Source organism: Engystomops pustulosus, unplaced genomic scaffold, assembly GCF_040894005.1.
Source record: "Engystomops pustulosus unplaced genomic scaffold, aEngPut4.maternal MAT_SCAFFOLD_169, whole genome shotgun sequence".
Classification (NCBI taxonomy): Eukaryota; Metazoa; Chordata; class Amphibia; order Anura; family Leptodactylidae; genus Engystomops; species Engystomops pustulosus.
The window spans coordinates 116,142-131,531 of NW_027285049.1; the positions used below are offsets into that span (position 1 = coordinate 116,142).

The 15,390-nt window shown below is 47.7% G+C and overlaps 1 protein-coding gene across 10 annotated transcripts in view; it reads right to left on the reverse strand.

Annotated features, from left to right (window-relative positions):
* Positions 1 to 833: 833 nt before the first annotated feature.
* Positions 834 to 15,390, reverse strand: part of LOC140108671 (IQ motif and SEC7 domain-containing protein 3-like) — a 47,055-nt gene continuing 32,498 nt past the window's right edge. The window contains exons 4-14 of one of the 10 annotated variants that reach the window (XM_072131893.1): positions 13,966 to 14,960; positions 12,813 to 12,974; positions 12,081 to 12,203; positions 11,789 to 11,955; positions 11,452 to 11,591; positions 10,212 to 10,337; positions 9,932 to 10,031; positions 9,633 to 9,794; positions 9,418 to 9,510; positions 5,769 to 5,812; positions 834 to 5,013 (exon numbers count right to left, since the gene is read on the reverse strand). In XM_072131893.1, the coding sequence (XP_071987994.1) occupies positions 4,630 to 5,013; positions 5,769 to 5,812; positions 9,418 to 9,510; positions 9,633 to 9,794; positions 9,932 to 10,031; positions 10,212 to 10,337; positions 11,452 to 11,591; positions 11,789 to 11,955; positions 12,081 to 12,203; positions 12,813 to 12,974; positions 13,966 to 14,960 (2,496 nt within the window). In that variant the 3' untranslated portion in view covers positions 834 to 4,629. Of the gene's footprint in view, positions 5,014 to 5,768; positions 5,832 to 9,417; positions 9,511 to 9,622; positions 9,795 to 9,931; positions 10,032 to 10,211; positions 10,338 to 11,451; positions 11,592 to 11,788; positions 11,956 to 12,080; positions 12,204 to 12,812; positions 12,975 to 13,965; positions 14,961 to 15,390 lie in introns of all 10 variants that reach the window. The other 9 variants (XM_072131895.1, XM_072131897.1, XR_011851187.1 and 6 more) reach the window with 9 other exon arrangements.

Sequence of the window (15,390 nt, forward strand, 5' to 3'; positions counted from 1 at the left end):
AGAGGATTAGATACACAGCTCAGCAGACAGTATCACACAGGAGAGGATTAGATACACAGCTCAGCAGGCAGTATCACACAGGAGAGGATTAGATACACAGCTCAGCAGGCAGTATCACACAGGATAGGATTAGATACACAGCTCAGCAGACAGTATCACACAGGATAGGATTAGATACACAGCTCAGCAGACAGTATCACACAGGACAGGATTAGATACACGGCTCAGCAGCCAGTATCACACAGGATAGGATTAGATACACAGCTCAGCAGGGAGTATCACACATGATAGGATTAGATACACAGCTCAGCAGGCAGTATCACACAGGAGAGGATTAGATACACAGCTCAGCAGGCAGTATCACACAGGATAGGATTAGATACACAGCTCAGCAGACAGTATCACACAGGATAGGATTAGATACACAGCTCAGCAGGCAGTATCACACAGGAGAGGATTAGATACACAGCTCAGCAGGGAGTATCACACAGGATAGGATTAGATACACAGCTCAGCAGTCAGTATCACACAGGATAGGATTAGATACACAGCTCAGCAGGCAGTATCACACAGGAGAGGATTAGATACACAGCTCAGCAGGCAGTATCACACAGGAGAGGATTAGATACACAGCTCAGCAGACAGTATCACACAGGAGAGGATTAGATACACAGCTCAGCAGGCAGTATCACACAGGATAGAATTAGATACACAGCTCAGCATACAGTATCACACAGGATAGAATTAGATACACAGCTCAGCATACAGTATCACACAGGATAGGATTAGATACACACACCCTCCCCCCAGGATACAGAAGACAGACTCGTGTGTAGAGGTAACATAATCTCATGTTATTTCTAGATTTCTATAGAACAGATAAAATATTCACTTCTTATCAGTTACAAAATATTACAGGTGTCTGGGTGCTCGGTCTCGTGTCCTCACCCCCGGCGCGGATGAGTCTCTGGATCTGTGACGGGGAATGGGAACCTGTATTCCGGAGATTTCTATATAGAACAACAGTCAGGAGCGCGGGAGGAAGTCACAGAACATCACCTGATATATAGAAAGTGTAAAACATGGCAAATAATATACACAACCCTTCAAGGAGACCGCTCCCTGGACATCCCCTTTAAGAGGGACCATCACCTCCATGACTATTTTTCAATGCAATTTTCAATGGTCTCCTGTCCCATTGACAGACATGAGTTAAAGGGATATTGTACAGGTGGCAGTAGAACCACCCATGATACTTATCTACGGCTTTCATACAGTTTTCATTATTAAAATAGATTTATTTATTTATGTTTTTTCTAATTAAACACACAGAATTCATCAGATTTAAAAAAAAAAAATAAAATATTGCAGTACCACCTCCTGCCTACAGTACCACCTCCTGTTTGCGGAACGTAGATCGCTCCATAGAAAAGGCTGGAAACAGTGACACCTGCTGGCTAAAAAAAAATATTGGTTGTGTTTTAATATCTGAATATTTCCTTTAAATATGGAAACTTTTAGTTATTTCATGTGGATCCTTGATGTATATTGTAAAGTGGAAGGCCAGGATTGAAAAAACGTGGCTGGTTTCATCTAAAATCAACACAACGCATGTGTAATACTACAGCTTATCCCCCTTTACTTCAATGGGGCAGAGCTGCAATACCAGAAGCAAACTGCAGACTATGGTGGCGCTGTTTCCTGTAGTAGATGAGTGTAATGAGATACATAAACAGCCACAGTCACTGTTGTGGTGCACAACATATTCCCAGCTATTCTACAAGTGACTATAACCCTAAGGAAAAGTACTGACAACGCTCGTCTTAAGAGCCTAGTGATACAACAATACACTTGTGTTCAGAAAAAATAGACTTCTGTGAACTGTCGCTGCCATGGTAGCCCTTACAGTTAATGCTTTGATGGCGGGGGATTCACATCATGAGACATCAATGACTTAGGAAAACACTGTTTGGTTCATACCGAAGCTCATCAGTGAGGATAAGGCTCTTGATTTATCATCTAAGGTGCCATATAGCTCCTATAAATTACAGCATTCACCTTTAAGAGAGACTGTTCGGCTCATATCAGAGCTCATCAGTGATAAGGCTCTCAATTTATCAGGGAAAGTGACAAACAGCTCCTATAGACTACTGCGTTAACCTTTAAAAGAGACTGTTTGGTTCTTACTGGAACTCATCAGCGAAAAGTGGATTTTTGATTTAGCATGTAAAGCACAAGGCAATGACTAGTCTGCCTTCTAAATATCTATATTGTGGATTACCTATAAAAGATTTTTCCTTATTCAAAGAGTCTGTTTGGTCCTTACTAGTCCTCATTAGTGGGGATAGGTTTTTCAGTTCAGCTTCTAAAATCCTGTTTTTAGGTTATCTGTAGGAATGAAGATTCAATTCTATTGCCTAATGTCTATTGCAGACAGCACACTTCGGTACTAACTAGAGCTCATCAGTGCAAATTGTGGTTTTCGCTCTGTATATAAAATATTAAATTGTTATTAGTTAATCTCATAAATCAACCAAAAAGACTAGACTTATGCAAGATGTGTAATAGTTCTACCTTAAAAAAGGGCTGTTTCCACCTTAATAGAGCTTACAAGTAAAAGCCAGGCTATGCAAATCACCATGAGCTCATCAGTGGGAACTAAGGTTCCAATTTTGAGGGTAAAACCCTGTTTGGACTCTACCTGGATCTCATCAGTTGGGATGAGGTTTGTAACTTCACAAGTAGAAGACTGTTTGGTTGTAATTAGAGCTCATGAGTATGCAGATATTTTAATTTGACATGTAAAATACCATTTGGCTCTCGTTTATGCTCATCATTGGGAAGTGGGTTTTTCAATTCAATATGTAAATTTTAACTTGGTTTTTCTGGAGCTCATCAGTAATAATGGTATTTGAGGCATTAAATGAAAACACCTGTCAGATTAAAAAATACTCTTTGGGTCTAATCAGGTCTCATTTCAGAATATGGGTAGGACTAGGTGCTACAGATTAAAAATTCCACCTTAAAAATCTGTTTGGGCCTTAATGGAGCTCATCAGTGAGAATAGGCTTTCCACAAGGGGGCTTGAAGTGCTCTTTGATCCTAGCCAGGGATCATTTCAGAATATGCATAGGGCTAGAATTGCAAGCATCTGTGATGTCAAAAATTACATCGACTGTTTCGGTCTTAGTGGAGCTCATCAGTGAGAATAGGGTTTTCATTATTAATGTAAAATATAATTAATAATATAACTAACAAGTCTTTATATTGCAACACATCATTTACAACATGACATTTCTGACTTGGAAAAAACCTGTTTGGTTCATACTAGATCTCATCAGTAGGAAAGAGATTTTTCAGTTCTGCATGTAAGACCCTGTATGGCTCTACTTTAGGCTCATCAGTAGAAAATGTTTAACTGTCTTTGTAGCTTAATACTGTTTGTCCTTAGCAAGATTTCATTAGTAGAAATAGGTTCTTCTTTTCCTAAATTCTGGATATAATATACTTTTTGGTACTTATTGAAGCTCATCAGTGTGAATTATGTTTTAAATTCAACTGGTAAAACAACATTTTAGCCGTAACTAGAGCTCATTCATGGGAACAAGGGAAAGACTGTTCGGCACTAACTATAGCTCAGTAGTGAAAACAAAGCCCTAGGGATTCAAAGAACCTCATTCATGTAGATCTGTTTTCCATTACTGAGGCTACATGCAGTCAATACTACATGTTATTGTGGAAAAATCGTAAAAGGTCTGTAACCTCCTTTTCGAAGCTCATCAGTGTGAACAGTTTTACATAATGCACCATGCAGTTAATACAGTAACATGTGCTATTCATATTGTGCATCAGCAGTGATCACATGCAACTTCACCCGACAGACTGTTCGGCCCTTACTGGAGCTCATCAGCGAGATCTTATTATATTTTTTGGTATATAATGATTAGAATAGAATTTGCATACACAGGGGGATTTAAATATGGATTTATGTAAATGAACATCAAGATATATAACAAAGTAGTTCCAAGTTTTACATAAAGACTGTTCCATCCTTACTGGAGCTCATCAGCAGGAACAGGAAATTTTGGGAAACATTTTAAAATTCATCAATATATACCAAAAAATTCTAACAAATCTGGACAACTGGATGACTGTATGGCTCCCGCATCCTGGAAAAGCTGGGTTACCCATGGCAGCCATATTGGTTGTGATAAACATTAAGTGCTCTACGGAACATCACCGATCACATTGTAGTATCGTAATCTCTTGCGGATGAGGATTCCGTTTGAGGTACGCAGCTCCAGTGATCATGAGCAGTTCGGTTGTAGCTCCGAGTCTTGGAAAACGTTTTTCTTCAACAGTGCCGTGGTGCGGTGGGCGGGGCTGACTGTTGGGGGGCGCGGCGGGATTGTCTTGGACGTGCTGCTCGTTACAAAGGTTTCCTCCACGATAAAAAATATTGGTGATCAACCCTACTAAAAATTCACAAACTTTTTTTTTTTGGAAGCGGCGGAGGAGAGGGATGGGCTATTGTGCAAGGGGGCGTGGAAGAATATATGAGATAGATGGGGGCGGGATCGAGAGGGCGGGATTTCGGAAGGCGTGCAGGCAGCTGAGTCCTGGGATGGCCTACACCAGACTACGCGATCCGCTGGAATACCTGCGTTCTCTAAGAAGGACCCCCGGGGGGCAGTATTGGTGCGGGTGGTTGTAAGGAGGTGGTGGAGGGGGTAGAGGGGGCTGGTGGACGGCTCCTCCCACGCTGCGCAGGGGGGTAGAGGAGCAGGACCCAGACAGGTAGCGGGTGACAGTCTGGTCGATGGCCGGCAGAGCCCGCCCGGGTGTGTCCAGCACAATCACCTTGACAATCTGCTGACACTGCAGGAGCCGGTCGTAGGGGGCGGCCTGCAGCGCCTCCCGCTGCCCATTAGGAGCCGTGCTGCCCGGAGCTCCATTCTCTGGCCCCTGGGGGGCGCTGTGCTGGGACGTCTGAAGCCTGTTGTGAATTGACACCTAGTTTAGAAACAGCCAAAGAAGCATTAAATGTTACATGACTATCTCCCACGTGCTAATCCTGGCTGCCCTGTGCCCCCCCCAACAAGCTCGTATCTTAGACTCCGCCTCTGGGTGGGGGGGCTCCCAATAGGCCGTGACATGCCAGGGTGAGACTATAAGGGTTGATATCATCGCGTTTATATTACAGACCTGGCCGGCATTCAGCAACCCACTTAAAGGGGAACTTCAGTCAGCGTACAAGTGGGTGGGGTCTGACACATGTTTTCAGTCATGGGAAAATATGTGTCCAGGAGGCAGGAACACAAGACCGTGTGCAGGGAGTGGGAGGGGTTTAGAGGCGGAGTTCTCCTTTAAGGGGTCTTATATCGGTGCTGTTGCCTTTTGGACTTCCTTTATGATCCGAAATTAGGGAAGCGGCCGCGGTCCGCAAGATAAATGGGATAACGGTGATATACAGGGACCTGCCACCCGAACCGGGGAGAGGATGACCGGAAAATCGGGATGCAGCTCACTACATCCGCAGCCGGAGCTGCAATCGTAATTCAGCCAAGATCAGGACTGGGCGGTCCGGTATCCCCCCTCGTATTAGGGTGACAGGGCGATGTATAGGGGGTCGGGGGTGATGGGGTGACTGCCGCTACGAGGAGGATAACAGCAGACTAGGATGGAAGTGGCGGCACTGAGCTTGCGGATGGTGGAGCAGCGCAGGATGGAGCGTTGTGATTGGCCGAGCACAAGACAGCGCTACTCACCTCCACCGCGCTGTCGGTGTCCTTCTCAGGGGACTGGCGCTTACCTTCAAAATATGAGGTGAACTTAGGTGGAGGAGAGAGGAAGAGACACAGAAAGAGAGAAGAAGGAGAGGAGGAGATAGCAAAACGGAGAGAAAAGGGAGAAGGGTGAGGATGGGGGAACATCGGAAGAAGGGAACGTGATCAAAGAATGGAGGACAGAAAGAGAGAGGGCGGGGCTGGGGGCGGGGCAGAGATAAGGGGGGTATCATGTGGAAAACGGGGTCTGGACACGTCAGGATGGGCTAAGGTTGGGATTCTTCTACTACTTCCTGCATTTACGTGTTTAGGACTCCTATGCTGCTCCTCCCCCTGTGCACTTCTCAGCCTGTCTCCTCCTGTGCTGCTCCTCCCCCTGTGCAGTTCTCTGCCTGTCTCCTCCTGTGCTGCCCCTTCCTCTCTCCTCCCCCTGTGCATTACCCTTCCTCTCTCTCCTCCCCCTGTGCACTGCCCTTCCTCTCTCTCCTCCCCCTGTGCAGTGCCCTTCCTCTCTCCTCCTCCTGTGCACTGCCCTTCCTCTCTCCTCCTCCCCCTGTGCAGTGCCCTTCCTCTCTCCTCCTCCTGTGCACTGCCTTTCCTCTGTCTCCTCCCCCTGTGCACTGCCCTTCCTCTGTCTCCTCCTCCTGTGCACTGCCCTTCCTCTCTCTCCTCCTCCTGTGCACTGCCCTTCCTCTCTCTCCCCCTCCTGTGTACTGCCCTTCTTCTCTCTCTCTCCTCCTCCTGTGCACTGCCCTTCCTCTCTCTCTCCTCCTCCTGTGCACTGCCCTTCCACTCTCTCTCCTCCTCCTGTGTACTGCCCTTCTTCTCTCTCTCTCCTCCTCCTGTGCACTGCCCTTCCACTCTCTCTCTCCTCCTCCTGTGTACTGCCCTTCCTCTCTCTCTCCTCCTCCTGTGCACTGCCCTTCCACTCTCTCTCCTCCTGTGCACTGCCCTTCCACTCTCTCTCCTCCTCCTGTGCACTGCCCTTCCTCTCTCTCTCCTCCTCCTGTGCACTGCCTTTCCACTCTCTCTCCTCCTCCTGTGTACTGCCCTTCCTCTCTCTCTCTCCTCCTCCTGTGCACTGCCCTTCCACTCTCTCCTCCTCCTGTGTACTGCCCTTCCACTCTCTCTCCTCCTCCTGTGCACTGCCCTTCCATTCTCTCTCCTCCTCCTGTGTACTGCCCTTCCACTCTCTCTCCTCCTCCTGTGCACTGCCCTTCCATTCTCTCTCCTCCTCCTGTGTACTGCCCTTCCACTCTCTCTCCTCCTCCTGTGCACTGCCCTTCCTCTCTCTCTCTCCTCCTCCTGTGCACTGCCCTTCCTCTCTCTCTCTCCTCCTCCTGTGCACTGCCCTTCCACTCTCTCTCCTCCTCCTGTGTACTGCCCTTCCACTCTCTCTCCTCCTCCTGTGTACTGCCCTTCCACTCTCTCTCCTCCTCCTGTGTACTGCCCTTCCACTCTCTCTCCTCCTCCTGTGCACTGCCCTTCCTCTCTCTCTCCTCCTCCTCCTGTGCACTGCCCTTCCTCTCTCTCCTCCTCCTGTGCACTGCCCTTCCACTCTCTCTTCCTCCTTTGCACTGCCCTTCCACTCTCTCCTCCTCCTTTGCACTGCCCTTCCACTCTCTCCTCCTCCTTTGCACTGCCCTTCCACTCTCTCTCCTCCTCCTGTGCACTGCCCTTCCTCTCTCTCTCCTCCTCCTGTGCACTGCCCTTCCTCTCTCTCTCCTCCTCCTTTGCACTGCCCTTCCTCTATCTCCTCCCCCTGTGAACATCTTGGACTTATCACTGTCCTAGACCACCTGTATACTGATATTAAAGGGAACCTGTCAGCAGAAATGGACATAATAAACCACTCGCAGTATGTTGTCAGGCAGCTGAACACCTTCAGGATTGTGTTTCCATGACCCAGTGCAGTGGCTTTATCCAGAAAATCCACTGTGAAGTGAGGTGTACATTGGTTTTGTGAAGGCAAAGGAGGCGGAGATTATAACACTGAAGTCCAGCTCTCCCTCCTCACTGTAATTCTGCATCCAGTGACATCACTAAAGTCTGATGGATGATGTCAATCACAGAGGAGGAGGTGTCAGATCAGAGATCCCCCCCTGACTTCAGTGTTACACTCTCCGCCTCCGTGACTTCATAAAACCAATTTAACTCCAAAGATGATTTTCTGGATGACGCCACAGCACTGGGACATGAAAGAAACAAAAACTAGAAGGCGTTACACTGTAATAATAATATAATATACTGGTTTATTAGGCCAATTGCTTATGATAGGTTCCCTTCACTAGACCACCAGGGATCCTTACACCAACTTGTTTACTGCCCTAAACCATCACAGATACTGACAACAGCCCCTTTCACTGGCCCAGATCACCAGCAATACTGACAGGGATCCTTATAATAACCCATTCACTCTCCTAGACCACCAGGGATCCTTATACTAAACCATTCAATCTCCTAGACCACCAGGGATCCTTATAATAACCCATTCACTCTCCTAGACCACCAGGGATCCTTATACTAGCCCATTCACTCTCCTAGACCACCAGGGATCCTTATAATAACCCATTCACTCTCCTAGACCACCAGGGATCCTTATACTAGCCCATTCACTCTCCTAGACCACCAGGGATCCTTATAATAACCCATTCAATCTCCTAGACCACCAGGGATCCATATATCAACCCCTTCACTGCCCTGTACCTGCAGTGATACACTAACCCCATGTAATGTCCTAGACCACCAGGGATCCTTATAATAACCCATTCACTCTCCTAGACCACCAGGGATCCTTATAATAACCCATTCACTCTCCTAGACCACCAGGGATCCTTATAATAACCCATTCACTCTCCTAGACCACCAGGGATCCTTATAATAACCCATTCACTCTCCTAGACCACCAGGGATCCTTATAATAACCCATTCACTCTCCTAGACCACCAGGGATCCTTATACTAGCCCATTCACTCTCCTGGACCACCAGGGATCCTTATAATAACCCATTCACTCTCCTAGACCACCAGGGATCCTTATAATAACCCATTCACGCTCCTAGACCCCCAGGGATCCTTATAATAACCCATTCACTCTCCTAGACCACCAGGGATCCTTATACTAGCCCATTCACTCTCCTGGACCACCAGGGATCCTTATAATAACCCATTCACTCTCATAGACCACCAGGGATCCTTATAATAACCCATTCACTCTCCTAGACCACCAGGGATCCTTATAATAACCCATTCACTCTCCTAGACCACCAGGGATCCTTATAATAACCCATTCACTCTCCTAGACCACCAGGGATCATCATTTACCACTTAGCTGCCCTACACCAGCAGGCAAATTGACATTAACCCTTCTCTAGATCACAAGTTGTGCTGACAATGACCCCTCCACTGCCCCCAAACATGAACCCTGGACCACCCGGATTATTGAGATTAATCCTCTCATTGGCATGAACCACTCCCCACCAATCAATAAGTGTAATGGGTGAGACAGAGAGGATGAGAGGGGGAGGGGGAGGATCGGACAGGGAACGTCGCAGGCCGGAGCCAAACTGGATCGGGGTAGACTTGGGGTCATGAGGAGCGGGTCTGTGACACTGTAGGAATGCGCCACTCACCGATGGGGGACTCCTGCGTGGACCGAATGTCCAGCTGAGACCCGTTTGTCTTATTGGGGGTCGTCCGTACCCCGTGCTGCTTCTCCAGCTCCCCTGTAAAATAGAAGATGGATAAACTATGGATCATACAAGACAAAAAGATCTAAAAAATTCCGTATTACCGGGAAACTCCCAACTCTGGCACTCAAGGAACATGACAACTCACAAACGCTCACATTCAATGCGGATCTGTTCCATCTCCGTCACTTCACAAATCGACTCCTTCAGATCCTCCAGAAATTTCTGCAGCTCCTCGGCTCCAAGGGCACAAAAATGGAGAACTAACTTCTTCTCCGAACCCGAGAGCGGACTGACCAGCGTGATCCCGTGCGGGTAATCTGGAGGTGGGGTGACAGCACAGGTCACAATGGCGGACATCACAGGTCAGGGGACATCACAGGTCACAATGAGGGACAGCACAGGTCAGGGGACAAGAGCGCCACCCATGACTGTGACCTCGTCTGGAACCACTTACATTCATTCTCAAAAAGATGAAATTGCATCCCCAGGAGCGGCACCGCCCGGCAGAACGTGTAGGTGGAGGAAGTCTTCTTTTTTGGGCAAAGCTTCAAAATCTGAGCAAGAAATCATAAATACTAGTACAAATGCAACTGGAGGTGAATCGAAACGTGACCCTCTATGAAAAACAGTGTATACAGGCTGCGTTGCAGCTCAAAACAAGTCACTTGATGGAGCTGAGGGTGCAGTACCAGCCACAACCCACGGTCAGGTGTGGCGCTGTTACCCATACTCACCAAGAGAAGGTCATTAAAGAGGAAGACCTCTCGCTGGTGTGCTGCTTGTTTCTGCACTTTATTGACGTCGGTCACCTCAAAGAGACGGCTGCAGCAAACGAGACGCCTGTGAGGAACCGACAGCACCTGCCGCATAGAAGGTCAAAACTTAGTCACTGACTATTTACATGTAGATCCAGTCTAATGTATAGCACCAGCCTGTCACTAATTCTGTACATGTAGAGCCATCTGATGGTCGCCAAGACAGGCCTGGAGTATTAGATGGTGGTGGGTTACCTTGCCAGGTGTTGACCTGAAGTACCAAGTGGCAGTGGTCGCCAAGACAGAAGTTACCTGCAACCTGACTTACAAGTGGTGATGGTTCTCCACACAGGACTTGGAGAGCACCTGTAGTGTTATGGTGGTGGTCACCATACCAGGTGTCGATCATTCAAAGTGGCAGTGGTCACTAAGACAGAAATTACCCTGCAACCTTCGCATGGCTCTCCAGACAGGATTGAAGTATTAGATGGTGGTGGTCACCAAGAAAGGAGTTACCCTGCAAAATGACTTCTAATGGTTCTCCAGACAAGATGGAAGTATTAGATGGTGGTGATCTACCAAGTGGTGGTGGTCACCAAGAAAGGAGTTACCCTGCAAAATGACTTCTCATGGTTCTCCAGACAAGATGGAAGTATTAGATGGTGGTGATCTACCAAGTGGTGGTGGTTACCAAGACCGGAGTTGCCTGGCAAGCTGAAATACTAAGAGGTGATGTTCCTTAAAGCAGAGGATGCCCAGCAACCTACACTATCAAATGAAAACTGTAGCCACCACCAATTAGTACCTCGGTTGGTGATTTAATACTGGCTTAGTGACTAAGACAGAAACTGATGGCAACTTGACATAACAAGTGATGGTGGTCCCCAAAACTTGAGCAGCGACCTAAAGTATAAGCTGGTGTTCACCATGCCGGTTGTTGATTGGTAAGTGCAAGACAGGAGTTGATGGCACTCAAGTATCAGGTGCTAATTTTGGTCACCAAGAACGAAGTAAATCAGCAACCTGAGGTACCAAGATGTGTACTGATGGTCAACCATAGGTACCCAATTACAATACATATAGTGATTCCTAACCTTTTCCAGAAGGCCAGGTCAGCGTCTACCTGAGCATGGAGAGGCCATCTGTTGTCTACACATGATCATGGAACATTCCTTATGGCACCATCTACTACCAGGACACAATCCCACTGCACACTTACGCTCTTCATGCCAACAATGGATTTCTCCACCTTGGTAACATAGGTCACGTGATCCTCATTAGATTTAAGTTCCTTCTGTTGAATCCGCTCATAGATGCCCACCACCATTTCCCGTGGAATGTCGGCTCCATCGTCCACCCCTAAGGAGGAATTGGTAAATTATTTAGGTAAAAAACAAACACTCACTACACCAAGAAGATGACATCTAATGGACTTGGTCTACTGAGATTTTTTGAGGATATTTATGGAAATCCTGAAGAGTGGAGCTAAAACATGAGGAATCTGAGCCTACATGATCTCGATGAGGGTGAGTGGGCCTCATGGAGGTGGTGCTGACCTCTGAGGTTGCGGATGAAGTCTTCTAGCATCATCTTGCGGTCAGGTTTAATGCTGGGGCTGTACATGTCCGTGTTGAGAAGGATGACGGCAAACGCCAGGATGAAGATGGTGTCCGGGTTGTGGAACTGCTGCACAATGTCGGGGTTACACATACAGTACCGCTGGCTACAGCACGTGGGGGAAGAAAAACTTAAAAACATTAGATGTGTTCAAGGACCTGATACAGGTCCTGCATGGATCCTGATGGGAGGAAGTTCACAACAATATGGCAGGCGTAGGAGAAGGCCCACCTGAAGGCTTCAATCAAACGCTCCACCTTCTGCGCCTCGCCCTGCACCCGGATGTGGGCCTGGAACTTTCGCAACGCCTCGTCCAGCTCCATGCTGGAAAAGTCCATTTCGTCCACGACACAGCTGCGGGAGGAAAATAGAGAACTCGGATATAGGAACATTCGGAGAGTTCCATCAAACTCTATTCATGAACCAGTGGGATCAGGATGGACAAAGCTCATTTGAATGGAATGGGTGGAGCAGGCATCATGCTTCGCTTCATAGTCTGGTTATAGACAGACAACATGAATTATCCCGTGTCAGTCATTACTGCCGGTCTAGGATTCTATTCCAGAATGTAGTGAGCAAAAATACGAGATATTGCGGAATAATACTGGATTTAGTTTTTTTGGCTCGCTCTAAGGGGCACGTTTATAATACTGTCTGTAATATCCATACTGTACTAATTCCCTGGATTTTGGGTGCAGCGGGCGCTCGGAGCGTGTAATGTGTGTAGAATAGCAGAATGACCTAGTTTCACAATTCAGGTGAGGAGCGGAGACGGGGGAGGGGTGGTCAATCATGGCCTCCCGTCTATAGCGGTGGTCTTCGACCTGCGGATCCCTAGTGATAGACTGCGCTTCAGTAGTAGGAATGGTAGCCATTTTGGATGTCACCCAGCTTTCCCATGCCCCTGCATAGCGAAAAAGAGGTCATTTTGATAAAATAGCCTCAGTGTTTCAGTCCACTCACTCGAGGACATCGCGGTTGAATTGCCTCTTGCTATTTCCCAGGAACTCTCCGATCATTTGCCGGCTCAGGCCTTTCCGCTGTAGCAGGAAATGTGCGACCCCAATGGGGGTATCAGGGATGAAACCTCGTGAGATTAGGAACTGGGTGCCTTTATCGGGATTACTGCGAGGGGAAGAATACGAGAAAAACATGATAGAAAGTGCACGTAAGAACTAGGCCTCGTTCACCAAAACAGTCTGACAACAAGAGCAACCAATCAGAGCGTAGATTTCAATTTCCCAGAGCAGTCTAAGAAATGAGAGCTGATCTCTGGTTGGTTGCTACGGGCAAGCATTGTTTACCATATTCTTAATGGTAAAATTGGATTATTAAGGTCTCCCCCCAAACTGTCTGAGAATGTACAATGTTAGTTCAGAGGTTTCAGGTTAAGATAATTTGGATAATCCTGTCATATTAGGCATTTTAGCTTTGATGCTCCTGGTAACCAATCCCAGCTCAGCTTTTATTTTTTTCACAGCAGGCTAAGAAATGAATGGTGAGCTCTCATTGGTTGCTATGGGCAAGCCTAGTTACTAATATTAGGGCCTTTAGGCCTAAACAGTCTGGGAATGGCCACCATTGTAGAAATCCTAGAAAATTTGGATGTTTCAACAAAATACTTTCCGGAACAACATGTACCTGAGTAAGTAGCGCTCGATCAGAGATAGTTATTTATATTGAAAAATAAAATCTGGAAAAATTAAAGTTGTGCACCGATTGGCTGCTTTGGACATGAGGGCCACAGATTTTAATGGTGCCCTGTAATAGTCTAAGAACATGGCCCCATTTCAATATGACATACTAGGTTCGACTTCCCCTTTAATTACCTTATTTAAAGGGGAGTTCCATTTTTAAAAAACTACTGTACCAGCGTACAAGACCCTTTCTCTACATGAATAACAATCCATTGTCATGTTTTTTTCCTAACTGAAGCCATCAGACCCCTAGGAAATTTCTGATATATCACCTACAAGTAAGCTGCGTGCTGATTGGCTTAATATATGAATATATTCAGAGTGTATTCCTATTTTTGGGAATATAACCTCCATATTACTACACAGAGACCCTGCTCATGGGAAGTCCTCTACCCCGTAACCCCTCTCCCCCTTCTCACATATTGAACAGGTTGAGTCCGATGCGGTACAGCCTCTTCCTCATGGTGTCGGTGGAGAGGGTTGGCGAGCGGCAGCTGGCCGGGTTCTCACAATAGTACCGCGGGAGGCTGAGGATCATGGCTTGTAAGGCCTCCTTAGAAGACACCTCGGACACAGACTTGGCGGAGGTGGAGGTGCTGCTGCTGCTCAGCTGTTCCGAGAGGTCGGTAGGTTCGGTTTCAGTAGGAACTGGTCCAACCAGCTCCTTCCCGACGCCATCACCGTTGACCTCAGGGAAGGAGTTCTGGATGAGATGTGCCTCGTGAACGGAAGGTTCCTGTATTGGAAGATCCAATGTAACTTCTCCACCAGCCCTTTCCTCCTCTGGTTTTGGGTTCTGGCTCCCGGCCAAACAATTGGACATAGACAAGGAGGTGGAGGAGGAGACGGAGATGTTGTTATTGTCTATCTGAACGGTGACGTCTCGGAAGGCCATCATTAAGGTGCTGCTGCTCTTGGGTAAATTCCCCAGATGTCCATCCTCGCCTTGTCCTTCTTCTAGTTTGGGTGGCTCCAGTTCTGGGTTCTGCTGCATAAAGGCCTCCCGGATCTGGTATGAGCCTGCCTCGGGGAAGGCACACATGGTCTTCAGACTCCAAGTGCTGAGAGCATCATCAATGGATTTAGCCAGAGACTGAACCTGTTCGGTAAAGGAGTCTTCAAGCTCGGTGAGGGCCCCGCTGATGGTGGCTGGAAGGGATGGAGACCTCACCAGGGGTATGCCCATCAGGTTATAGCTCTCCAGCAGGGCCTTCTCAGCAGAGGGGAAACTCTCAGGGTTGTGGACCCGGACTTTCCGCAGGGAGATGCGTCGGGGGAGGCGGCTCTGTAGTAGAGAGTCTCGGATCTTTTCAAAATTCTTGCTGAGCTGGTATTGTCGGAAGGCGGTCTGGATGGTGCAGGCAGCTCGGCGGGATACCACGTGGCCTCCATACTTGTGCTCAAGCATCTCAATCTGGAAGAGAGAACATACGGCTCAAGAAGAAACACTGTGAAGGTCAATGTTATTGGGGGACTATGTGGAGGTCACCGTTATGGGGGGGCTGTGAAGGTCACTGTTATGGGGGGCTGTGATGCATCCGGCTGCCTGTGATAACATTAGTGAGGGCAGGACCCCTGAGATGGCGCGTCACTCACAGGCGCAGAGCACCCGCAGCCCCGGGCTCTGGATGTTCACTCATTTATTCCAGCAGAAAAAGCAAAAGGAAGGTCAGAGGAAAGGGCTGGGGGCTGCGCTGCCTCCCCCTCACCCCCCCACCAGGAGTCCTGTGTGCTGCACTGTAGACCCGGCATTACAGAGATTTACACTAAACCTCAGGAGGGGCCGGTACTGAAGGTTCTGATCCAGCTGTGGTTGTGGATACAGTTTATGGGGACACATTCGG